This window comes from Acipenser ruthenus, chromosome 45, assembly GCF_902713425.1.
Source record: "Acipenser ruthenus chromosome 45, fAciRut3.2 maternal haplotype, whole genome shotgun sequence".
Lineage (NCBI taxonomy): Eukaryota > Metazoa > Chordata > Actinopteri > Acipenseriformes > Acipenseridae > Acipenser > Acipenser ruthenus.
The window spans coordinates 5,766,561-5,792,451 of record NC_081233.1 but is presented as its reverse complement, the minus strand read 5'-3'; the positions used below and the strand labels follow the sequence as shown (position 1 = coordinate 5,792,451).

Below are 25,891 nucleotides of genomic sequence, written 5' to 3'. Positions count from 1 at the left end.
TAACAAACAAATGTCTGGTCTGTAGTGAAGCAGTTTGAAATAACTAAAAACAATAGCTTAGTGCCACAACTGATTAGTGTTACTTACTTTCAAATTGGACACACAGATAATTAAAAGTTTTGTTTTTGGGGAAAAAAAAAAAAAAAAAAAATTACCTTGCCACATTGACCAAAGGCTATCACTGTAATAAATCAAGATTGTGGCACAGCACTATGGCAACATTGACCAAAGGCTATCACTGTAGCAATCAAGATTGTGGCACAGCACTATGGCAAACGTCACACACATAGTTAATTACCAAGCAGCTTTTCTGTTCCGTAGTAAATCACACTTTCACAGTGACCAGCATTCAACAACACCACCAATGCAGACATCACACACAAGAGTAAGAACGGATCCGAAAAAACACAAAAAATATATCATACAAAAAAAACTAAACGTTACACACAAAACTAGCCACAATCTACCCTCCCCTTTTACTCTATTGCACGGCTCATTGTCAATGTAAACATTTCACAGTTTTAGTGGTCACACAAGATTGTCCATCCAATAATACCCGCCACAGGCAGTTCATGTGACCGGTGGATTGGCTCTTTCCCATGACGATGGTTAGTCTGTCGAATTTTTTAACAAAATAAAACACAATGTAGTGTTTTCGTTGGGATCCAGGATTTGGTTGAGAGTCCTTTTTATTTTATTTTTTTATTTTTTTTAATAAATCACATTTTTAAAAATCTTGTTTCCAGCATGTGTGGCCCTGCTTGGATCAGAAAGCAACGAATCCCACTGCTTCATTTCCACTTTCTCGTTAAAAGGTTTAGAAACATGGGGGCTGACCCTGTTTCTCGGAGAGCCTGGTCTATCTCCATTTTGCTTGGATCAGAAAGCAACGAATCCCACTGCTTCATTTCCACTTTCTCGTTAAAAGGTTTAGAAACATGGGGGCTGACCCTGTTTCTCGGAGAGCCTGGTCTATCTCCATTTTTAAAATAAAATCCGGCATTCTTTTTGGACACCCCCTTTCCCTCCTCTTGTGACCTTGGTCCATGGGGCTGCCAGACAGGAATGGAATGAACTACAAGTCCCATCATGCCCCACTCAGTCCAGTAATGAGTCCACCCGTGCAGTGTGATGTACACAGAGCAATGCACATGGGTACACAGCTCTCATGTGACGTGGTCTGTAATGCGCTACAGCAGTTTCTGGTTGAAGAAGGTCTGGACTGCCTGCATAGTGATTGGGGTTGCTGGGAGCAGGGCTTATATACGATTGTGTGAGCAGTCTGTAGTTTAAAAACACATTCCAGAAGTCTGTTGCTATCTCCTTGAGTTTGGTACAGAATCCATCACCCACCCGTGAACAGTAGTTGAATGGCCAGCATTTAGTGTCACAAAAGAACAGTTATTCCTATTGGGGGTGGGGGCTCAGGCTGGATTCAGACAGGCACAAGTCCCCAGGTGTGGGTGTCCTTTCATTTTCTTCTCTTAAATCCATCAACTTTTGTCTTTGCCCAAAGATTACTGAACACTTCCTGATCTCAGGACTGAAATCCTCCAATAGCAAGGCAGATTTAACAGATTCCAAAATGAACAGCACTGGTCCAAGTCTCCAGTATATGATTGGTCAACCACCTGTACGGTCTCCAATCTCATTGGCTAAGCTCCTACTGACTGTACCTCATAAAAATGTCTGGGCAGATTGGCAACACTGTAGCAATCTGTCCTTGGCTCAGATGAGATGTTGCTAGGTAACGGAGGTCTTTGGTGGCATTACTGGACCTTCAAAAGCCCACTGGCTGAAATGAGTTTGGTGGAATTCCTGGCTCGCGATACTGGCAGTGGCAGCTTGTGAAGACCTGAAATAGACAGACACACAGTGGTTAATATTCCATGGCTAAAAGATTATGTGTAATGACAGCGCTGGAGAGCTGAGAATGCAGTGTTTAGACTAGTGCTCATTATTATTAAGGTGCTGGTAATGATGGCCCTGGAGAGCTGAGAATGGAATGTTTAGACTAGTGCTCATTATTATTAAGGTGCTGGTAATGACAGCGCTGGAGAGCTGAGAATGGAGTGTTTAGACTAGAGCTCATTATTATTAATGTGCTGGTAATGACAGCGCTGGAGAGCTGAGAATGGAGTGTTTAGACTAGAGCTCGTTATTATTAATGTGCTGGTAATGACAGCGCTGGAGAGCTGAGAATGGAGTGTTTTTAGACTAGGTAATGGCTGTGCTGGAATGCTGTGTATTAAAATGCAGGGTTGCAGCAGCACTGCTGTGTTCTATAACCCAGATTCTTTGTGTTCTCAGATGCTATCTCACGTCTCTCGTACAGTGCAGGCAGGCTGGGTGCGTCCCGGGACTCTGTTTATTTATACTCGGAAGGCAAGGTGCCCCCGTGTGAAACACTTTATCGAGGCCGGCAAGGGGCTGTTCCTGCACAATGGCTCGCGGCTCAGATTAGGTATGAGTGAGGAGCCCCAGGGGAGCATTACGCATGGGCCTGAGAACAGAAAGGCTTTTCCTGAGAGGATTGTGTGGGTTTCTATCTGAGGAAAGGGTTGTGACGGGTGCAGCTCTGTAAGAGGGGGAGGGGCAGGGGGAGGGGGGGTACCTTAAGAGCACAGCACCGACCCAAACACAAACACACGCGCCTCCACTCGAGAAGCTGCCCCTTTCTATAAATCATCTCTCCTTCACACACACACACTATTGTATTGCTGTCTCTCCGCAAACAATACACAAGACTCATATTCGTTGATGAATTATTAAGAACACTTGAGAACACTTATCATGGGACAATAAACAAGCTGAATTAAAAACAGGAGAATTCTGAGGTTGAGTACAGCAGCTTCAAAATTAGATCTTCCTTTAACCATCCCATTTCCTTAGGAGGTTTGCAATTATTCCCGAGTGATTCTGGGAATTGCTCAAATATTTATAAGTGTGTTAAGGTGACTACGAGTTCAGGAGCTGCACTTTAGTCTAGTTGCCTGCCATAGAATATGCAATTGAGACTAGATCAGTTCACTATACAACCCTGCCTTGTACTTCTTTAAAAAGACATATGTTCTGATCTAGACTACATTAGAAACATGTATGGCAGGCAACTAGAACTGAAGAGCAACTCCTGAACTCAGGTGAAGTACCTTAACACAGACACAAAAAAAAAAAAAAAAAAAATCCACAGTACTTGAGAACTTGCAATAAGAAGCGCTCAGAATGATTGCTAATATTTGAAACAGGTCAAAACATGCAGCCCTTTAAGAACACTATTACAGGACAACGAACATATGAACTGTTTGATAAAATTAGAGGCCGTTTCTATAAGAGGTCTGGCTTGTAGATTTGGACTCCGGACTGTGTCAGTGCTGGGTGATCGGGAGGTTTGGAGTCCGGACTGTGTCAGTGCTGGGTGATCGGGAGGTTTGGAGTCCGGACTGGGTCAGTGCTGGGTGTTCGGGAGGTTTGGAGTCCAGACTGGGTCAGTGCTGGGTGATCGGGAGGTTTGGAGTCCAGACTGGGTCAGTGCTGGGAGGTGTGAGGTTTGGAGTCCGGACTGGGTCAGTGCTGGGAGGTGTGAGGTTTGGAGTCCGGACTGGGTCATTGCTGGGTGATCGGGAGGTTTGGAATCCGGACTGGGTCAGTGCTGGGAGGTGTGAGGTTTGGAGTCCGGACTGGGTCAGTGCTGGGTAATCGGGAGGTTTGGAGTCCGGACTGGGTCAGTGCTGGGAGGCGTGAGGTTTGGAGTCCGGACTGGGTCAGTGCTGGGAGGCGTGAGGTTTGGAGTCCGGACTGGGTCATTGCTGGGTGATCGGGAGGTTTGAAGTCCAGACTGGGTCAATGCTGGGAGGTGAGGTTTGGAGTCCGGACTGGGCCAGTGCTGGGAGGTGAGGTTTGGAGTCCGGACTGGGTCAGTGCTGGGAGGTGTGAGGTTTGGAGTCCGGACTGGGTCAGTGCTGGGAGGTGAGGTTTGGAGTCCGGACTGGGTCAGTGCTGGGAGGTGTGAGGTTTGGAGTCCGGACTGGGTCAGTGCTGGGTGATCGGGAGGTTTGAAGTCCAGACTGGGTCAGTGCTGGGAGGTGTGGAGTCCGGACTGGGTCAGTGCTGGGTGATCAGGAGGTTTGGAGTCCGGACTGGGTCAGTGCTGAGAGGTGTGAGGTTTAGAGTCCGGACTGGGTCAGTGCTGGGTGATCGGGAGGTTTGGAGTCCGGACTGGGTCAGTGCTGGGAGGTGAGGTTTGGAGTCCGGACTGGGTCAGTGCTGGGTGATCGGGAGGTGTGAGGTTTGGAGTCCGGACTGGGTCAGTGCTGGGAGGCGTGAGGTTTGGAGTCCGGACTGGGTCAGTGCTGGGAGGTGTGAGGTTTGGAGTCCGGACTGGGTCAGTGCTGGGAGGTGTGAGGTTTGGAGTCCGGACTGGGTCAGTGCTGGGTGATCGGGAGGTTTGGAGTCCGGACTGGGTCAGTGCTGGGAGGTGAGGTTTGGAGTCCGGACTGGGTCAGTGCTGGGAGGCGTGAGGTTTGGACTCCGGACTGGGTAAGTGCTGGGAGGCGTGAGGTTTGGACTCCGGACTGGGTAAGTGCTGGGTGATCGGGAGGTGTGAGGTTTGGACTCCGGACTGGGACAGTGCTGGGTGATCGGGAGGTGTGAGGTTTGGACTCCAGACTGGGTCAGTGCTGGGTGATCGGGAGGTGTGAGGTTTGGTGTCCGCGTCCCCGTCCCCCCCCCCCCACTCTCTCACCGAAGGCCCGGATGAGCTCGGCCTGCACGGCCCAGGTGAACTTGTTGACGAGGCACATGGTGGTGAGTCCAGCGAACAGCATGTTGTACAGGAAGACGATGTAGAAATTCCCCAGCCAGTTAAACCGGCCGAAATCTCCCAGCAGGTCAAAACGAGTGATGCCTGAAACACACACGACACAGGTCACAACACAGGGACTGAACTCACTGAAACAATACACACAACACAGGGACTGAACTCACTGAAACACACACAACACAGGTCACAACACAGGGACTGAACTCACTGAAACAACACAGTCACAACACAGGGACTGAACTCACTGAAACAACACAGTCACAACACAGGGACTGAACTCACTGAAACAATACACACAACACAGGGACTGAACTCACTGAAACACACACAACACAGGTCACAACACAGGGACTGAACTCACTGAAACAACACAGTCACAACACAGGGACTGAACTCACTGAAACAACACAGTCACAACACAGGGACTGAACTCACTGAAACAATACACACAACACAGGGACTGAACTCACTGAAACAACACAGTCACAACACAGGGACTGAACTCACTGAAACAACACAGTCACAACACAGGGACTGAACTCACTGGAACAACACACACAACACAGGTCACAACACAGGGACTGAACTCACTGAAACAACACAGTCACAACACAGGGACTGAACTCACTGGAACAACACACACAACACAGGGACTGAACTCACTGAAACAACACAGTCACAACACAGGGACTGAACTCACTGAAACAACACAGTCACAACACAGGGACTGAACTCACTGAAACAACACAGTCACAACACAGGGACTGAACTCACTGAAACACACACACGACACAGGTCACAACACAGGGACTGAACTCACTGAAACAACACAGTCACAACACAGGGACTGAACTCACTGGAACAACACACACAACACAGGTCACAACACAGGGACTGAACTCACTGAAACAACACAGTCACAACACAGGGACTGAACTCACTGAAACACACGCACGACACAGGGACTGAACTCACTGGAACAACACACACAACACAGTCACAACACAGGGACTGAACTCACTGAAACAACACAGTCACAACACAGGGACTGAACTCACTGAAACAACACACACACAACACAGGGACTGAACTCACTGGAACAACACACACAACACAGTCACAACACAGGGACTGAACTCACTGAAACAACACAGTCACAACACAGGGACTGAACTCACTGAAACAACACACACACACAACACAGGGACTGAACTCACTGGAACAACACACACAACACAGGTCACAACACAGGGACTGAACTCACTGAAACAACACACACAACACAGGGACTGAACTCACTGAAACAACACACACAACACAGGGACTGAACTCACTGAAACAACACACACAACACAGGGACTGAACTCACTGAAACAACACACACAACACAGGGACTGAACTCACTGAAACAACACACACACACACAACACAGGGACTGAACTCACTGAAACAACACACACACACACAACACAGGGACTGAACTCACTGAAACAACACACACAACACAGGGACTGAACTCACTGAAACAACACACACAACACAGGGACTGAACTCACTGAAACACACACACGACACAGGTCACAACACAGGGACTGAACTCACTGAAACAACACAGTCACAACACAGGGACTGAACTCACTGGAACAACACACAACACAGGTCACAACACAGGGACTGAACTCACTGAAACAACACAGTCACAACACAGGGACTGAACTCACTGAAACACACGCACGACACAGGGACTGAACTCACTGGAACAACACACACAACACAGGGACTGAACTCACTGGAACAACACACACAACACAGGTCACAACACAGGGACTGAACTCACTGAAACAACACAGTCACAACACAGGGACTGAACTCACTGAAACAACACACACAACACAGGGACTGAACTCACTGAAACAACACACACAACACAGGGACTGAACTCACTGAAACAACACACACAACACAGGGACTGAACTCACTGAAACAACACACACAACACAGGGACTGAACTCACTGAAACAACACACACACACACACAACACAGGGACTGAACTCACTGAAACAACACACACACACACAACACAGGGACTGAACTCACTGAAACAACACACACAACACAGGGACTGAACTCACTGAAACACCACACACAACACAGGGACTGAACTCACTGAAACACACACACGACACAGGTCACAACACAGGGACTGAACTCACTGAAACAACACAGTCACAACACAGGGACTGAACTCACTGGAACAACACACAACACAGGTCACAACACAGGGACTGAACTCACTGAAACAACACAGTCACAACACAGGGACTGAACTCACTGAAACACACGCACGACACAGGGACTGAACTCACTGGAACAACACACACAACACAGGGACTGAACTCACTGGAACAACACACACAACACAGGTCACAACACAGGGACTGAACTCACTGAAACAACACAGTCACAACACAGGGACTGAACTCACTGAAACAACACACACAACACAGGGACTGAACTCACTGAAACAACACACACAACACAGGGACTGAACTCACTGAAACAACACACACAACACAGGGACTGAACTCACTGAAACAACACACACAACACAGGGACTGAACTCACTGAAACAACACACACAACACAGGGACTGAACTCACTGAAACAACACACACAACACAGGGACTGAACCCATGGGTTTACATGGGTTAAAATGTTGTGTGTAGGGTGTCTTTTACTGTTCTAGGAGACGTCATCAATAAAGACTGTACTCGTGAACTACTATTAAAACAAAAAGGGTTGTTTTTTTAAACTTGAACTATGTTATTTAAACAGCATAAGATGTACTTGAATTTTCACAAATACTCTATGGCGATTATTTTATCTCATACAAGATTCATAGCATGTCTGGGGTTAGGGTTAATAATTAAAAGGTAACAATTCAGCTTATTTCTGCAAGGAGTTGAAGGTAGTACTGTACTGCATGCAGCTTTAGTCTATAAAGTGGATCTGGCTCCTCCGAGTGGCTGTTTAATATAACTACACCTCTCAGCGCTCTCACACATCATCCAGCTGACACTACAGCCCCCTGCTGGCTGGAATTAGTACTGCAAGTAAATCAGAACGCAATTGGACTACAGTTGCCAGAGTTCACTGTGACCATTCCTTTACCCAGAGATCAGAGGGGCAGGGTGACCGAACAGATCCCCACAAGGGCAGATCAAGGACTAGATTAACAAGCAAGCACAAAACCCATTTTCAGGAACAAAAGATTTCTTATCAACTCCCAAGGTGTGCACCAGAAAATTGCTAAAATGAAACTTGGTTATGAAATTAGACTCATGTCTGTGTACGAAAGAAGTGTTTTCTAGTAGTCGTGATCCTGAATCCACATTACAACCCCCCTGAGATAAGCCATCTGAAACTGTAGGGGACAAGCATCACTTACCCAGAGTTCGAGAGAAGACGGGCAGTGCCGAGCTCAGGACCAGCAGGGACACGCAGTTCCCAATGATCTAACACAGAGCGAAAAATGCAGGGTTAGATACTGAATCAGACTACAAAACAACACAGGCATCCACGCAATCACACCTTCATAATCCCTGCACACTGTTCCGGCAGCAGACAGTGCAAACCAAGAGGACGCTCTGTGGTTGTACAGCAGGATCTTGAGCAGTGCCACTGATCTGGGGTGAAGCCATTAAAGCCCTAAAACAATCAATAACTGAGAATGCCGATTGCATTGACTGCGCACGAGAACAGTTTTATTTCAAGGAGGGGCTCGAGGGCAGTTAGACCAGCAGACCGTTCCAGAGGCAGAGACAGAACCGCCCTGTATAAAAACAAATCCGCTTACCTTGGTCATTGCAGTGTCCTGTTTCCTGGGCAGCAGTTTGATGAAGAGAGGGGAGCTGTAGAACCCAACCACAGAGGACACCATCAGGTAGCTGAGGGCAACAGGTCAAGGGTAACAAGGCTGGCCTGCACTCGGAGTTGGTGCGTGTTTGTTATTGCCGTGCATTTTCTACAAGGATGGGATTAAGACTCCTGTTGCAGAGCAGTTGCATCCATGCTAGGTTTTTCTAGGAGCTTGATTAGCCCCAGTGTATAGGCAACAAGCTCAGGAGTGTCAAACTCATAGCAAAACCAGGAATGGATCAAACTGCTCTACAATGGAGTCTTATTTCCATGCCTGTTCTAGTTTAATTAAAGGGAGACACGGCTGCAAGATTTAAATATACTTTTTTTGTACTGTATTTTTATTGTACGTCGCGATGTTAATAATCTGGTCAGTAAATCATAAACAGATCGAAAAAGTACAGTACGATTCACAAAACACATTGTGACAAACGTCCTGCAAGGTTTCATCACATTCGGACACGCGGATCCCAGGAAACACCCTGCTGTTGCTCAATCACGGGTCACAGCTCATGTTAAAGCAGGATCACAGTCCCTGGTCTGGTTGCGAGGTGCCGATTGGCTGAACCTCTCACGACAGCAGCTGCTATTGGCCGACAAGGATACAAGATGAGCACGACCTGCACTGCTGCCCCGAAGGAGCCGAACACAGAGAAGGAGGCCTTTCCCAGGCCGGGGTCCTGCAGAAACAGACAGGGGACTCAGAATGCAGCGCAAGCAGGTTCCATATGTTACATCATCAAGCCTCGCCCAGCTACTCAAAACACAGGCTCCTCCCAGTACCAGAAGTGTTGTCTTGTGCACAACAGGCTACCGACTGACCAGCATTCTGAAGACACAACTGCTTTAACTATGTGGATTGTGTTCTTGTTTTTATTTTATTTGTTTTAAAGAAAAATATGATTTATAGTAAGTTACACAGTTGGTATTGAGTGTCTTTTTGTGAACACTTTGATGCAAAACTAAAAGACACTATTACTGTAAGAGACAAGGTCACCTGCACGTACTGTTAATGTATATTACAGTGTTTTAATTCATTCATCATTCTGGATTGGAAAGCAAGTCTAAATCAGGCGAGGCAGATTATTGAGTACTGGAATATCTATTAGTGGAGATTATTTTAAAAGGGTGCAGGTTTGACAGTATTGATAACATTTAAAAGAAAACACACACAAGACACAATCCTGATCACAGTTTGGGTAAATAGTTCTCTTTCCTGTGCTAAGAATGAGAATTTGATATATATATATATATATATATATATATATATATATATATATATATATATATATATATATATATATATATATATATATATATATATATATATATATAATAGCTGTGCAAAAATCTTAAACATGTTGCATGTCTTAGACATCTTTCTATTCCTTAAGGATATTAATCTTCAAGTATTGCTCATCCTTGTTAGACAGCTTTTTGGGTCTTCCAGTTCTGGGTTTGTCAATTACAGATGTTGTTTCTCTGTACTTGTTGATTATGCTTTGGATACCACACCTTGAAAATCAAGTGATGCGAGCCATTTCACTCAATGCAAGTTTGTTACAATAGCAGAAAACACTAGTGGAGGCTTTGAGTAAATTGTTGATGCTCATAATGCATTAGAGTAGAAAAATGTCTAAGGCTTTTGCACAGCAGCGTACACACACACATACACACACACTTTATTTCTGACAGATCTAAATAATGCCATCATTAAACTTAAACCCAAACAAGCTCTGACAAAACCTGTTAAAAACAGATCCGTTCCTATATACTGAACAGTGAGAGCGTGTGTGTTACAGTTTAATAGAGCTGTGTGTATCGCTGTGACTGGGGGACTCTCACCTCCATTCCTCTGGGCATGGCTGCCTCATCAATCAGCAACTCCAACACATGGAAACAAACTATCAGCACTGACACGCCCTGAGAGAGTGAGAGAGAGAGAGAGAGAGAGAGAGAGAGAGAGAGAGAGAGAGAGAGAGAGAGAGAGGAGGGAGAGAAAGAAAGAAGAGGGGGGTTAGGATCCGTTTCTTTTCCTACACCTTTAAAACGTGAGCATATCTGTAAGGTGTTTATTCAGTATAAACCAACATTGAAAAGCAGGGACAGAAATAAGACTCCCATTGCATAGCAGTTTGATCCATTCCTGGTTTTACTACAAGTTTAAGACCGTCCTGAGCTTGTTATCTATACGCTGTGGCTAATCAAGCTCACAGTAAAACCTGGAATGGGTGTGGAATAGTCACATTTCCATCCCTGAAAACCTACATTTTTCAACTTTGGGCAAAACAGGCCCTGTATGTGGCTAGATCACAGCTTTCTGCAGTACAGAAGGTCCCACAGAGACTCCCTGTCCAGGTACCGAGCAGGTCCAAGCTTGCAGCTTCCGAGATCAGGCTCCAAGGTGTAACCTGGTCTCTAATCATGTCTAACACTTTGGAATGCAGCAGTACTCTCACTCACTCACCGTCAACGCCAGTAACAGCAGCATGGCGAGTGGGTAACCCAGATTGCGTTGCCATGGAGACGCCCTCCTCCGCATCTCTGAAAGAGAGAAACTTAATTCAGGAGAGAGCGACCTTGAAAGATTCCTTCTGCTTGTGATGACTCAGTCGTGCTTGCCTCTCTATCTATCTATCTATCTATCTATATATACAAGACTTGTTCTTCATCTAAGAAAGTAAGTTGCATACATCCCTTGCTACAGCTATAAATACAGAGACCACCATGTAGATGTGAATATGCAAGTGTAGAGTACAGCATGTGCACTCTTTATATCCCCAGATATTCTTAACATGTGAGAATGTCCTAACCAAGTCCAATCACAGTATGTTCTAAAGTGTAAGTATGTAACTTGGTTCCGAAATGTACTTTGAGAAATAATGACATTAGCAGTTATAACAAACAAACACAAAACTTTTGCTAAGGTCGTTAGTATGTAGCAGACAGACCCCCTAACCCCTCCCTGCTCTTACCCAGGGCGATGCGTCTGGCCTGGATGGCGAGGAACTGCTGCTTCAACGCCTCTACGTTCAAGTTTATCCAACAAGACGTGTTCCCTGAAACCAGGAGAGAAGGACTGAATGACAAGGCAGCACACAGGACATCTACAGGGCAGGACCGCGTACTACACACCGTGAAATACTGCTCTCCTAGGAAACACAGCTTTGTTTTAGAAAACCTGCAGATAGATGTCTTAGTAGAGATCGAAAATGACAAAACTAAGAAGATTCATTGTAAAGACAAAAAGCTTTGTAACAATCCTAGTTTTCCAGTGCTGTGTTTCTTACTTACAGGAGTTCAGACCTTTCGTAAGTCTGCAAGTTGGTCACTTTCTGCATTCGATTTGTTCTTCACCAAGGTAGTCCTTTATATGGCTTTTAATAGTTTCAACAAAGACTCGTAGCATAACCACACTTGAACTAATTTGTGCCTGAACTGTCCCTGCAGTGTCTTTCCACTCTCTCGCTGTGACTCACCGCTGAGTTTCCGGGAGAGAGCCATCTCCTCAAAGCCAACACAGTCGAGGGTTTCGTCAAGATCCTCAAGGAGCTGGGGGTGGGGGAAGACAAAGACAGAGAGAGATGAGACATTAACACATCACTGGTACAGCGTTACCCCCCTCACATCACACACCTTACACACCCCATTAAAATACTAAAATGCACCCCTGTCTCAATCTTGCAAGCTAGCTATGGCATGGTACCTTTCCCAGCTGCACAGGCGAGACTGTGGACTTACCCTGGGCTTGACGAGAAGCTGCCCTGTGACACTGAACATGCGGGAGAGTCCAAACGGGGTGCACACTGCAGAGAGAGAGAGAGAGGAAGAAATAGTTAGAGGATGTGTACATGTCAAGGGTAAAAAGGAGCACACAGATTTGTATAGACACACTAAATGTGTCGGTACTTATGTTATTAATGGCTTCACAATCCCCAATTAGCAATAATCTTGGACTACCTTATCCTAATTTAAGTAGTGCAAGATTGGTACCAAAAACCATCTGACAACAAAGATTCTTCTTGTATTGCATTGAATCGCAGACAGCACTGTACAGACACACCCACCCGCCAGCCCAGCTCTGATTAGACAGCACTGTATACAGACACACCCACCAGCCAGCCCAGCTCTGATTAGACAGCAATGTACAGACACACCCACCCGCCAGGCTCTGATTAGAAGCTACTCACGCAGCAGCAGCAGGACTCCGAACAGAGAGATGCAGGAGTACAGATAGGGCAGGTAGTAATCCCACAGATCTGCAACACAGACAAACACAGGAACATCAGCACTGTCAGCAGCAACTTCACTACTTCAAACTCAAAGGATGCCAAGGTAAAACAGTTCCAAGAAACATGTGGCACGTGTCGTTTTTTTTACGTGGCAAGCTAACAAAGAAATGCATGGAGGTGAAAGATTAAAACATTAGAAACATTTGATCTGGGTGGAGTGGCGCACCAGCAGCCCATGGGCCCCGGTGCGGTCATGCTCTCACCGTATAGGCTCTCCCGGCTGGCAGCGTTGTTGTCCATGATGGCCGACGCCACCCACACGATCCCCAGCACCAGCAGGGTCAGGAGCAGCAGCACAACGGAGGTCTCGTACACCCGCGCCATCACACCCTGCAGAGAGCAAGAGAGAGTACAGGGGGATCACAACCAGGGCATGGAGACAGTGCAGCATCACACACCATGCAGAGAGCAAGAGAGAGGACAGGGGGGTCACAACCAGGGCATGGAGACCAGAGTGCGTAGTCGTGTGTAGCTCTGTGTAGCCGTGTAAAGGGGTGTTGCGAGCCGAGCCGAGCTCTCTGTGTAGCCGTGTGAAGGAGGTGTTGCGAGCGGAGCCGAGCTCCTCTGTGTAGCCGTGTGAAGGAGCTGGTACGAGCCGAGCGGAGCTCCTCTGTGTAGCCGTGTGAAGGAGGTGTTGCGAGCTGGCTGTGTCGTGTTTCAGTGCTTGCTTACCTTCTTGGATCCAGCGAACCCCTCGGACTCAGTGAAGAAGTAGGCGAATGGCATCAGGAAGACCAAGGAGAGATTGGAGAAGAGGAACACCAGGTTCCAGAGCCCTGCAGAGAGATGGAAGAGGGTCAGGCACCTTGCCACTCAACAAAAGAAATGGAATTTCATTTCTTATCTAGCCATCAGGAGGCGCCATTACATAAATAAATAGTGAGTTTTTTCAGGCAGCTCAGAAATGATCTACTGCAATCTACTGGAAATAACAGTGAACTTTAAATGCAAGGAAGCACCGGTTTAAGGCAAATGTTTTATTTAGGTCTGTTCTCTTGGTTAACAAGTTTGAGGTGCAAATAATTTAAACCATTACAGTAACAAGACTGTTGATTTAATTCTCACCCGTTAAAATAGGCAACTAACGGAAGTTTAAGAGCAAGCAAAAAAGTAAAACAGAATAGATATTATATATATAAAAATATAAAGATTTAAAAACAAGGGCAATTCATATTTTACACTGCTGATAAGTTTTTATATGCGAGAGAAGTTTATAAAGACAATCAGAATAAAACTTCTGCCTCCTCCAACAAAGGTCTACATGTGGTAAAGCAGGCTTTGGATTTTAATTTGAACACTTATTAAAAATCGCTGGCGGACTGGGACATCCTAGAACTCTATACGGGTGTTAAGAGTTAAATACTGAACCATGGCCTGTGCTGCACAGAGCCGCAGTACCACTCACCGTGGATGAGGGAGCCGTTGAGCCACTGGATGTAGTAGTTCTGGGGGAAGTAGAGCAGGATCTCGTTGGAGAGGATAGAGAAGGGCAGGAGCAGCACCGCTCCCACGGACACGGCCAGAGTGAAGGTGCACAGCCACAGCCTACAGAAAGGAGACAGCAATGCTATAAGTACCGCATACCATTTCACTGCAAAAATTCATGGAGTTCTACTTTTAAAAGGGGGCAATCATCCTTAAGAAAAGGGAAATAGATTTAACCCTTCGTTAGTTCATTACGAGTTGTGCGTCAGTGTGAACTATGCACTCCATTAGCTAACCTTACTAAACAAGCCCTCAACAGCAGCCTTATCTCAGACTCGAGGGTGATAAAGGCAGGTTTAAGGAGTCTAATGATTGAATGGTCACTGATGTTTCACAATGAGCTGGATTCCTGACAGTGTAAAGGACTGCAGGGTCAAAGGCTGCTGGATTGCTGAAGTGTGAACGGTGTTGGTTTTGCAATGCTGGAGTGCAGAGGGGTAAAGTCAAAAGAACAGAGCAAAACAGCACTGTGTATAAAATGCACATATCTTATTATACAAGGTGTTTTTATTGCTTGTTTTGAGAGCACACAGAAGTGGTTTGATTTCTTTTCAATCTTTAGTTTGGACTGTCTGAGGGATTGTTTTTTTAAATCTACAATAAAAAAAAGCCATAAAATACAACTGCATCCAGCTTAAGTAGAATATTTACAGAGGGATTAAGAAGGCGCAGGACAAATGAATTGAGCACAGAAGTGACGGATACTGCTGCCCAGTGACTGTGAAGAACATCTTCAGACTGATTCACTACAGCAGCAGGGCCGATCACACAGGTGAAGCTGCACTTACGCAATTCTGTTGACAGTCGCATCCTCGCTGTCATCTGAAAGAAAGAAAAAGGGCACAGGAATCAAATACAAGCTAAATAAACCTTTTATATATATATATATATATTATATATATATATATATATATATATATATATATATATATATATATATATATATATATATATATATATATATACACTCTGCAGCATTTTTGGTAGCATTTTCCCTCCCTGGCCAGCAGGTGCGCACACAGGTTCACATTCACCACTGACTTCAGGGAAGAACAAAAGAAACAAATTGCATGCTAGCGGCCGGCAACAGCTGCAAAGAGAGACGGGGTCCTAAAATTAGACTGATCTGCACGGGCCGACAGTCTGGGGGCCAGCCAGGAACATGAAGGCTCAAGGGTGACTCATGCCAGTGCGCAGGGGACCCGGGACAATGCAGGGGAACGAGACAGCGAGAGGGCTGCAGACGCAAGCAGCACTCCGATAGAACAAGATGACGTCAGAGAGGAGAGAGGCAAGCAGCTCTCGTGTCAGAGCTGGTAACTAAGACTAGGGGTGTGAATAGTTAAGCCAAAACGTTAAGCCCTTCGAATTTTAGCCTATGTGAAGTGGAATTCTAAATCGGAATGTGACCCTTTCTGTCCAGCAGAGAAAGCGGCTCCAATTCCTGCAGTCATGAGAAAGACTGGCTAAGTAGCTCAGTGTTGCATTTGATTATGACAGCATTGATCCCAGCCAATAAAGATCATGTAAAACAAAAAACAGGAGACTGAAAACGGCTTTAGGTTGTACCCAAGGTTATGGATGAATAACAAAATCAACAGCAGCAGAAACAGGATTATTTAGCACACAAGAGTGATATAACGTGCGGTACAGCAGGGTTCTCCCCATGCCTTTTCAGCTGGCCAGGGCGCTCGGATTAGTGGCTGTCACCGCCCAGAAAAGCCCAGAGCTGCCCGTCTTGCAGATGCTACTGTGCTTTTAATAAGGAGTGATTGAGCTGCTAGCAGACGATCACTTGCGCGCGCTGGATGAAAAAAAAAAAATCTTAGAACCACATGACAGCCGTGTTGCGTCTTGACACTACATTTAACCAATCAGACAGCTGAAGGGGCGGGTTTTCCGTTTTAAGCACTTGGAGAGGCTGAAACGTGAAAAATCACTGCTAAAAAAATAGCTTATTATTTTCGAATCAAAAATAGCAACAATGAAATGTGGAAATTACCAAACCCGAAACGCATGATGAAAAAAGAAAAATAATGTCGAGAAAGGAGCAACCTGATAGTCAACGAAGAGCAACGAATTGGAAGAACCGAAAGAGGGGAACTGTGGAAAAAAATGAACATTGTGACAGTGGGTAAGATGATGTTATATGTGGGGGAAAAACGGAAATGGCTTTTTTACAGCAAGGAATGGTGCAAGCTCTGCCAAAAACACAAAAAAAAGATTGAAAAGGATCAGGGGGGAAATGGAGCAGCGTAGCCTGTGTACAAATTAGGAACGATTATTATTCATTATTCAATATCTTAATATTATTCAAATTCATTGTCTCATTATATATCTAAAGGTACGGCAATTTTATTTGTCTGTTAAAAGGGATCCCAGCTATACAAAACTTCTGGGGAGAATACGGTTTTAATTAGGGGGAGGGAGGAAGTGTCCCTGTGCTATCTATGCAGAATGGTAACAAACTGGACAGTCAACACGGTCTGGTAATATACAGTGTGCAGATGGACTCCAATGCATCACAGTTGGAGTGTAAAATCCACAGCTGCACTGCAATGACATTACCGCACCCAGGCTGCTATTCAATCCGATTCCCCTGTGAGCGAGCGAGCCCCTGCTGTCCTGCACTCCGTGTCCTCCTGGATCTTTACTAATTGTTATGCAAGGTGTCTGCACTGTCCGTGTCGGAGAGGAGGGAGGGGGGTGGAGTGTTCCCAAAGGGATAAGAATACCCATGGCTTCCCAGATAAAACAAACAGACAGCTTTTGCAGTAAAGGCACCTTTGAAACAGAAGCAGCATGCTGATCTCCAGCGCTTTGGATAGCACGTTGAAGGTCACCCTGCTTATTGTCATCACATGAAATGATACAGAATACAGCAGACAAGCTCCTTATGCTTTCAATTGAATTATTTTCAAAACTCGGGTTAAGTCTTATAAAATCGCCCTATTTTTTTTTTTTTTTTTACATAAATGGTTGTTTTGCTGTTTGTCAAGTGCTGATGTTAAGACTGTAAATCTCTTTCACAGATTAAGTGTTTAAACCCTTTGTGTCCACACCCTAAGAAAAAGCATAGCAAATTGTAATAAAGCACAGTGAAAGCATAGGTAACCATTGCAAAGCCCAGAGAGGTGTGGTAAAGCATATTAACACACTCATGGCAGGGGCTCCCGAGTGGCGCATCCAGTAAAGGCGCTCCACGTGGAGTGCAGGATGCGCTCTATAGCCTGGAGATCGCTGGCTATAGAGGCTATTCCACTGCCAGCCGTGGACGGGAGCTCCCAAGGGGCAGCGCACAACTGACCGAAGCCCTTGGACCTTCATATTTATTGCCATTTAGTGGTCTTATTATTATGTATTGTACTGAACGTGACATTTCACATATTTTTCATGCATACTACTTTCCATTATATACTAAAAGCGATGGATTGCTGCCTGTTAGTGACGTTTGATTCTCTTTATTTTCCTGAAGATTAAAACACCTTTAAAATGGAACCGATTAGCAGCAAATACACTTATAATGTGAAGAACAAAGAGCTCTGAACCACAGCAGATTCTACATAAACAGATTAAACACGCAGAGATCAGCTTTTGTGGTCGAATGAATGACTTGCAACAGGTTTGGAAGTGTTCGGTGGAAACTGTAACTCTAATCAATTTGAGAGTGTTCTGTCTCGCTTCGCTCGCCGGCCTGACACAAAGAGTGTGCAAGAAATACACTCAGCTTGATTAGAGGCAGCCACCCAACACTTAGAAACACAGAGCACAGCTGGAATGTTACCCACCCAGATAACACAGCACAAGAAGCCCTGCTTTAGAGAGTACTATAAAATGACTATACAGTATTGTGTATAAGACAAGACAATGTAAATGCTGGAATAGACTATGAAAAAAAACACTGACTATCAACCAAGCCTTTCCACTGTATAGTTACTGTACAAACACGAAGGCTACCATCTATACTACACATGCATTGCGATACCTTTAGACAGAAACGTTTGGATCACACTAAACTATTAGCACAACGCTTTTCCACAGTTCAGCTTCATCAAAATACCTGGTTTGCATTCCAGTTTGTTTACATCATCCAAAAGTTACTTTCAAATCGGGGGTGTCTCGTTAATCCCTTAACATATTAGCTACGTTTGTAACCCATCAGAAAAGCCATCTTAAAGAAGTTACCCACCACTATTTTATAAATCACTGCAAACACTGGATAGCCCAAGCTTAATGCTAACCAGGGCCCGTTCTAACACAGTGAAGTGTAAAGGTTTTAAACTGAAGCAGGTAGAGGTGAAGTGTATCTGTGATGAGACGGGGGAGGGAAGGTGTTGAGTTCTTGTCCTCACCTGTTTCAGGCTGTGGTTTGGCTGCCAGTCTGTCAGATTGCTGAGACCGTTTGGAAGCGACACCAAAACACACAACATAGCGCTCAATCACCCACAGGCTTGTTTGTTCTTTATTATCTTTCCATAGCAACCAGAGAACAACATCGCTTCTGACAAAGGGAATACAGTGATCTCCAGCTGAGAGAACACCCCTCGGAAAACAAGCAAAGTGTTCTCCAAGACTGAGCGGACCACCGGACACATTGAATCGATACATAAATTAATATGTATTCCTTGTCATGACGCACGTTCATCAACATGTGAAATGCAGAGAATAAGTAAGAGAAAAGCAATAAGCAAGCGTATGTTAATAAACTATAAAAGTAACAGACAAACTAACGTTAATAAACGAAACGTCAAGCTAAATTAGCACAGCACCCCTACACACGTTAAACGCAGCAGGGAATCTAGAGGAGTTATGAATACCTGTACAGGAGCAATATTCAAGACAAAATTATTATTAATTATTATTATTTATTTCTTCGCAGACGCCCTTATCCAGGGCGACTTACAATCGTAAGCAAATACATTTCAAGTGTTACAATACAAGTAATACAATAAGAGCAAGAAATACAATAACTTTTGTTCAAGCAAAGTACAAGTGTGACAAACCACAATTCAATAATACAGCAGATAATAGTGATAGTTACATCAGGATATGATTAAATAGTGATAGTTACATCAGGATGTGATTAAATACAAAGTACTACAGGTTAAACACTTGGCAGATTACAGTATTCTGATTATAACGGGAAACACAAAATTGCTCTGCAGGTTTTTTTTTTTCCAAGAGTTCGAACAATTTTCCAACTGTGTGTAACAAGAGAAACCGCGGCGCATTTTGCTGTTTGTTTGCATGCCATTTTGTAGCGATGCGGTGCTCTCGTGGAAATCAGAACACAAAAACGAGGCAATGATAGGACGGGGGTTCTGGAAAGATTTAATAAACCAATCAGTGTGCCTCAGGATGTCTCGCTATGACAAGTCTCATTTTTGCTTTAAATCTAGTTTATTAGAAGTCGATGGCCAATGGTTAACTAGAACGTTTTTTTTTCTGACCTCTTGAAGTAGAATATTGTGAACAGGAAGTACAGCACGGAACGATAGCTTAGAATATCCAAATTATTTTTGCTCCTCACCGCAGCGATTCCCCGCACAGCTCAGTTGAACTGAAGGTTCAGCGGGCGTCCTCCGATCCCACGACCGAACCAGCTTCCTCTTCTACACCCAGGAACTCGAGAGCGGATGTCAGCGAGCTACCACCCTCTGGAGGACAAAGGCCAGCCCTGCAGGTGTCCACCCGAGCTCTCTAGGCACCTGGCTGGTAGGGTGCGCTGTAGCGCGATGAGGAGAAGCAGTCCCTGAAGGTTTTGCCTCCCAAACCCACAGAAGCACCTGGACCAATGCGAACCTGCGCTCCCCTGACTGTACGACTCGTGCTTTTACCAGGTGAGCCACTAGGGAACCCTTTACTATAATATCTGCAGCGTTCATGTAAAAAAAAAATGTGAGATCTAAGAAATTCAGCACACATTCAGTAATATTTACTGGAATTGTTAGCTCTGTGGACTTACTGTAAAACACACAGGAGCTATCAAATATTACAGACACCCTTTCCATCTCTCTATTTGACAAAGATCTCGATACTGCCATTCACCCTTGAAAACAACAATCTCTTCTGAGCGAGGCTAAAATCCTTTGCGAAATGCCTTGAATTATATTACAAAATATATTACTTCAACCTGCGGCGAGATATGCATCAGCCCTTAAAAGAATGCCAAAACTGTTGTCTTAGAGAAAACTGCTTGGATCTCACAGACAAGCTATTAAAAAAAAAAAATTACAAAATTAAACTAACAGGACCTTAAAAGCCTGCAGGTAAAAATGTTCTATATCTTGGTAAACACAGATCTTGGCACACTGGGAAAGTGAACAAAGCTGCAAAACCACACTTCTCCCTGCAGTAAACAGCAGATGATCTACAAGTGATTTATACAACAGCTGTTATAGGAGATCTAGTTGAGTAAGTTTTTCGCACGCTCCTCTGTGAATATTATTTTGGAATCTGTCTTGCAATTGTTCAAATGCAACGACACAAAGGCCAGGTGAATTCAAATTATGCCGTATTGCTAAGCAAATACAGAGCTTGATCTAAGAGGAGCAATCATCCAGATGTATTCATTCATCTGGGTGTAACCCTCCTTTCTTTTCCATACATTGTACTCTGATGAACAGGCATCTCAGCCCATTGAATTGAATTGAATTGAATTGAAAAAGTCAAGGGCTGGATGCAAACTGCAAACCATGCGTTTCAAAGACCTTACCATTCAACTGAAGAGCCAGCTCTGTAGTGGCGAGTGGTGTCTGATGCTGATGTCAGTGTTATTAACTGATCAGCCACTAGATTCATTACAGTTACATAAAAATAATTCTCAGGTCATGGAATAACAACAGAATTCCACGAACGTTCACAGATTATTCTGGGGAGATGCATCAACGAAAAGTAAAAAAAAAAAAAAGAATTGAATGTGTCGAACCTGTAGCGAAGTCTGCGCTTTTCTTGAAGCGAGTGATGATCGTGTAGGAGACGATGTAGAGGCAGGTGAAGAGAAGGGTACAGATCTGTGACAAAGACAAGGCACAGGGGTTATACAGGGAACAAAACACACTCAACATTTTAATAACTTCTGCTAGGGCTGGAAATAAGACTCCTACTGCACAGCAGTTTCACCCATTCCAGGTTTTACTACCAGCTTGATCGATCACAGTGTATAGGTAGCAAGCTCAGGTAGGTCTTATTAAACTCGTAGTAAAATCAGGAATGGATCAAACCACTATGCAATGGGAGTCTAAATTCCGCCTCTATTGTACACCGATTCATAATTTGTGCAACATTGTTGTTTCTCAGTTTTCAATTCTATATTATTGAACCGCCCTCTGGTGGCCATGCGGTGCATCAGAGGGTTTCTGCGTCTCACGTCACGTACCCTCCAGTTTTCATGAAGCTCCGACAAAGTTGCACAAATCATGAATCCACCTGTATAATATAACTCCGCTTTACAGTGTGTCAGGAGCAGAATTAAACCAAGGGAAACACACACAGGGAGTTTCACAAATTGAAGACAAGGCTTTTTGACAATACACTCCTTGTTAACACAGCTCTTATCTTGTAAACACTTGATATTCCATTCTTCAAGAGAAAAGGATCAACAGGAAGGCTTTTATTGGCAAGATTGAACAAGCAGGGCTCAAGATGGAGCGGGGAGATTCTCAGAGTTTATACTGCTGAGAGAGAGCGATGAGGGGGAGATCACCGAGAGTGAGGGAGAGTCTTAATTAGCGCCACGCTGTCACTCCTAAACTAATTTAACTGTTTAAAAAAATTCATTTAACACTCCTGTGCTTGAACGTCTCTGTAATTCAGACTGCTGTGTGTGTTCATTTCTAATCTCTAATCCTGGCATGCAGTGTGACCCAGTTACTGCAGCCCAGACGACCCCCCTGGAATACAGAAGCCTGTGTCTTCCAAGCTGCAGCCCCTGACAGCGAATTACAAAAACTACAAGACACCAAACAGGGAGGATTACCGGAGAGCTACTGTAACAAGAGGTTGAGATGCAAATCAGTGTGGAAGCCTGGTAGCTTCTGATAACATCAGATCACAGGAGGATCAAAAAACAGAAGTGACAGCCAAAAATAAAGTATTTCCTATGGAAGCTGCAATCTTTACTGCATGGGGTATATCTGCAGAAATGCATTGCCACGTTCTTATTTCATCAGTGTATCTTACCCTATGTAGCAGGCTTGTGTCATTTTGCTGATTAAGGACATTTTTCCTACGTGAGTCTCTTGTGTAACGCGAGCGCTATCATTAAACAACGTCAGTCTTCAGTATGTTGAGCATTATGAGATGTGAAATATTGATTGATATACAGTAGCTATTAAAAAGATGATATTGTTTGAAGATGGCACTCAAAACAATTGATGCAAAGGTAGGAAAAAATGACATTAAAAACAGGAATTGCACATGTGGACCTACACAGCATTCAATTCACATGAAAACATAAGAACATAGCAATAGACAAGTTCACTCCTGCAAATATACCCATATTACTTCAACCTGGGGAGAGATACACACCAGCCCTTGAACTATTGTTTCAGTGAAACTTGCTGAGATCTGGCAGACAAAGCCAAATACAATGTCGTGATCCAAAAATGCAATAATACATGATTCCTTTCAACAGGACCTTAAAACACCTGCAGGTAAAATTCTTCTATAGCATGGTAAACCCCAGCAAAGTAAAAAGTAAATGCTGTTCCGATGATGTCAATGGGATTTATACAACAGGTGTGGAGACAGCATTGCCTATGGTATTTATCACGTGGTAGAGCCAGGAGTCAAAACAGCAACTACAGTTAAATAATTGTATAAAAACAGCCACTTTTCGGTTTTGTTTTTGCTGCGCCCCACAATCAGGTTCAGTTTTGTAGAGTGTATCTGTTGACTGGGCTGCATTTCACCAGACAGCAAGAGATTCCACGCTTTAAACCAGGGCTTAGTACAGCAAATCAAGCCCACTGTTTCGTTTTTTTGCAATAGGTCTGTTACAGGCATATAATCAAAAGGTGGCACGCAGCCCTGCTTACTCCGCTGTCTATCTGAATTTGAACGGATCTCGCTATTGAATGCCAGTGCATTCGCAGCTCCTCTCACTCCCAGCATACACAGCACGCCAGTCCTGACACCCTACACTCCCAAAGCAGCACAGCAACTAAACTTAAGCTGCAAAACAAACTGGCACATGTGTGTTTCGAGTCAACACGGAACATCTGGGGGTGTCTTTAGCTTGCTACAAAATAGACAGCAAGCGAAAACCAGCTTACCCAGTAACACCTGTATGCAAATATCTTCCGCTGAGCTGGCTTAAAGAAGGGGTCTCCCGGAATCTGCTGGCAGACAGACTCCCCAGCACTGTACTGTGCCAGCGAGTATCAACTCACAACCCTTACATCTGCACTTCAAAATAACGGCTGCAAAACTGAATTTCAACGCATTATTCTTGTGATGTGATTCTTTGAATTCATTATGGAGGATGTGGCTGTTAGCTTCAGGGGGAAAAATCATTGCAAAATAAAACCACAAGACATGTGCTGTTCAGATGTTACGTCTATGTATGCAACCCTATGAAATGCATATACATTTGTATCACGATGCATGAGATGGTCCTGATGGGCTGCTTGAGTGATAAAAACACCCTTATATTGAAAATAACCAAGCCTGGCGGATTCCACATGCAGGAGTCATTCTGGATTGCCCCGGCTGGTTCAGCATCGAGGTCTGGTTCTAGTTATCAGAGCTCATGGAATGCACAATAGCAGGCAGTGTGGTCCAGTGGTTAAAGAAAAGGGCTTGTAACCAGGAGGTCCCCGGTTCAAATCCCACCTCAGCCACCGACTCACTGTGTGACCCTGAGCAAGTCACTTAACCTCCTTGTGCTCCGTCTTTCGGGTGAGACGTAGTTGTAAGTGACTCTGCAGCTGATGCATAGTTCACACACCCTAGTCTCTGTAAGTCGCCTTGGATAAAGGCGTCTGATAAATAAACAAATAATAATAATAATAATAATAATAATAATAATAATAATAATAATAATGCGAAGGAGGCAGGATGTTCTTGAGCTGAAAATACGTATTAAAATATCAACGCACAGACACAGCCAGCTTGTTCGGCAGGTAACCAGGGCTCCAGGGCTGAGGGATCGGAGACGGGCAGCTTGTGGTATTTAGAGCAGCTTTTGTCGAAAACACACCCTAGTTTCTTTAGGGCTTGTATGCTCAGAGAAATACTGGAATTGTTTGCTATTCAAATGGGAATCTAGTTACCAAAGGGAAATCTACACTAAGTGTCTCTGCTTTGTTCTGGACTACATACCAACTCTGATAAATCTCCTCTCCATTTTACTGGTAATAAAACTAACAGCTAAGTGCTCTGGGATTTGTATACTACATCCCTTGGCATTATAGTTCCTAATAAATTGGCCAGCCCCTTTTACCATTTCAGTGTGTGTCTGGTCTCAGACCGGTTATCAGATATTACATTACATTCTCCAGCTGGTCAAAGCAAAGCTGTTACTCACACATCTGTTACAAAAGGACCACTTAAAAACCAAAGCAACACGTGTGTCAACCCACGCAAAGGGTTTTGCATGTGTTCTGTGCTCATTTCACTGTGAGCAGCTCTTCTAGAATGGAATGCTGAGTTGCAGACTCCTGTGTGCAGATAGTGTGTCTCAGCTGCTTTTCAATGATCTGAAAGTCCCTCTGATGAAAAGGCTGAAAGACACAGTAAATGTTGTCTTAAAGATTAAATGTGTGGGCTTACTAAATACAAATCCATTAACCATCTAGAACAGGCCATGAAATGATACGTCCTGTTCCCCTCCTAACTAACGATTTCTCTAAGGGCATAGGAGTGTCTAGAATAAAGGGTCCACCGCTTAGCCAGGCTTCGAATAACTAGTAAACTTGAAAGGATTTGCTAACACTGTTGCATAACAGTTTGAGCATTTCAACTTTTTATTACAAAACCTAATTAATCACAGTAGACTAACTGTAGTTAACAAAAATAGTGCCTGAGAGGGACAAACAGCAGAGTGCTGTCTGCAGTCTCCACCGGCCCGGGGCAGATAACCAAACCAGCTCTGTGCTCCACAGGACCCCTCCGCAGAGCTGCCAGCCAGCAGGAAGAGTCAGTGTAAGAAACACATCTCAGAGTGCCAGCAAGCCAGGAGAGAGGGCACGGTGCCAACTGAACAACTCAGCGTGACAGCTGGGGCAGAATTATTCATTGTGCATCACGGAATATCTTCTTACTGTTTAGACGTAGTGAAATACAGGGGCATTATCCTCGCAATGGAGATTTTCAGAATCGCTCATTAACTGTTTAATGCACACTTGCACACCTCATACTTGGTTAAAATGCAGC

The 25,891-nt window shown here is 44.5% G+C and overlaps 1 protein-coding gene across 1 annotated transcript in view; it reads right to left on the bottom strand.

Annotated features, from left to right (window-relative positions):
- Positions 1-203: 203 nt before the first annotated feature.
- LOC117400862 (protein LMBR1L) overlaps positions 204-25,891 on the bottom strand; it is a 42,635-nt gene continuing 16,947 nt past the window's right edge. The window contains exons 2-17 of the mRNA XM_059013237.1: positions 21,444-21,528; positions 15,304-15,337; positions 14,436-14,575; positions 13,703-13,806; positions 13,234-13,360; positions 12,929-12,997; positions 12,480-12,544; positions 12,218-12,290; positions 11,714-11,797; positions 11,206-11,282; positions 10,584-10,661; positions 9,345-9,418; positions 8,677-8,767; positions 8,269-8,335; positions 4,742-4,903; positions 204-1,855 (exon numbers count right to left, since the gene is read on the bottom strand). Of these exons, the coding sequence (XP_058869220.1) occupies positions 1,770-1,855; positions 4,742-4,903; positions 8,269-8,335; positions 8,677-8,767; positions 9,345-9,418; positions 10,584-10,661; positions 11,206-11,282; positions 11,714-11,797; positions 12,218-12,290; positions 12,480-12,544; positions 12,929-12,997; positions 13,234-13,360; positions 13,703-13,806; positions 14,436-14,575; positions 15,304-15,337; positions 21,444-21,528 (1,416 nt within the window). The 3' untranslated portion in view covers positions 204-1,769. The remainder of the gene's footprint in view (positions 1,856-4,741; positions 4,904-8,268; positions 8,336-8,676; positions 8,768-9,344; positions 9,419-10,583; positions 10,662-11,205; positions 11,283-11,713; positions 11,798-12,217; positions 12,291-12,479; positions 12,545-12,928; positions 12,998-13,233; positions 13,361-13,702; positions 13,807-14,435; positions 14,576-15,303; positions 15,338-21,443; positions 21,529-25,891) is intronic.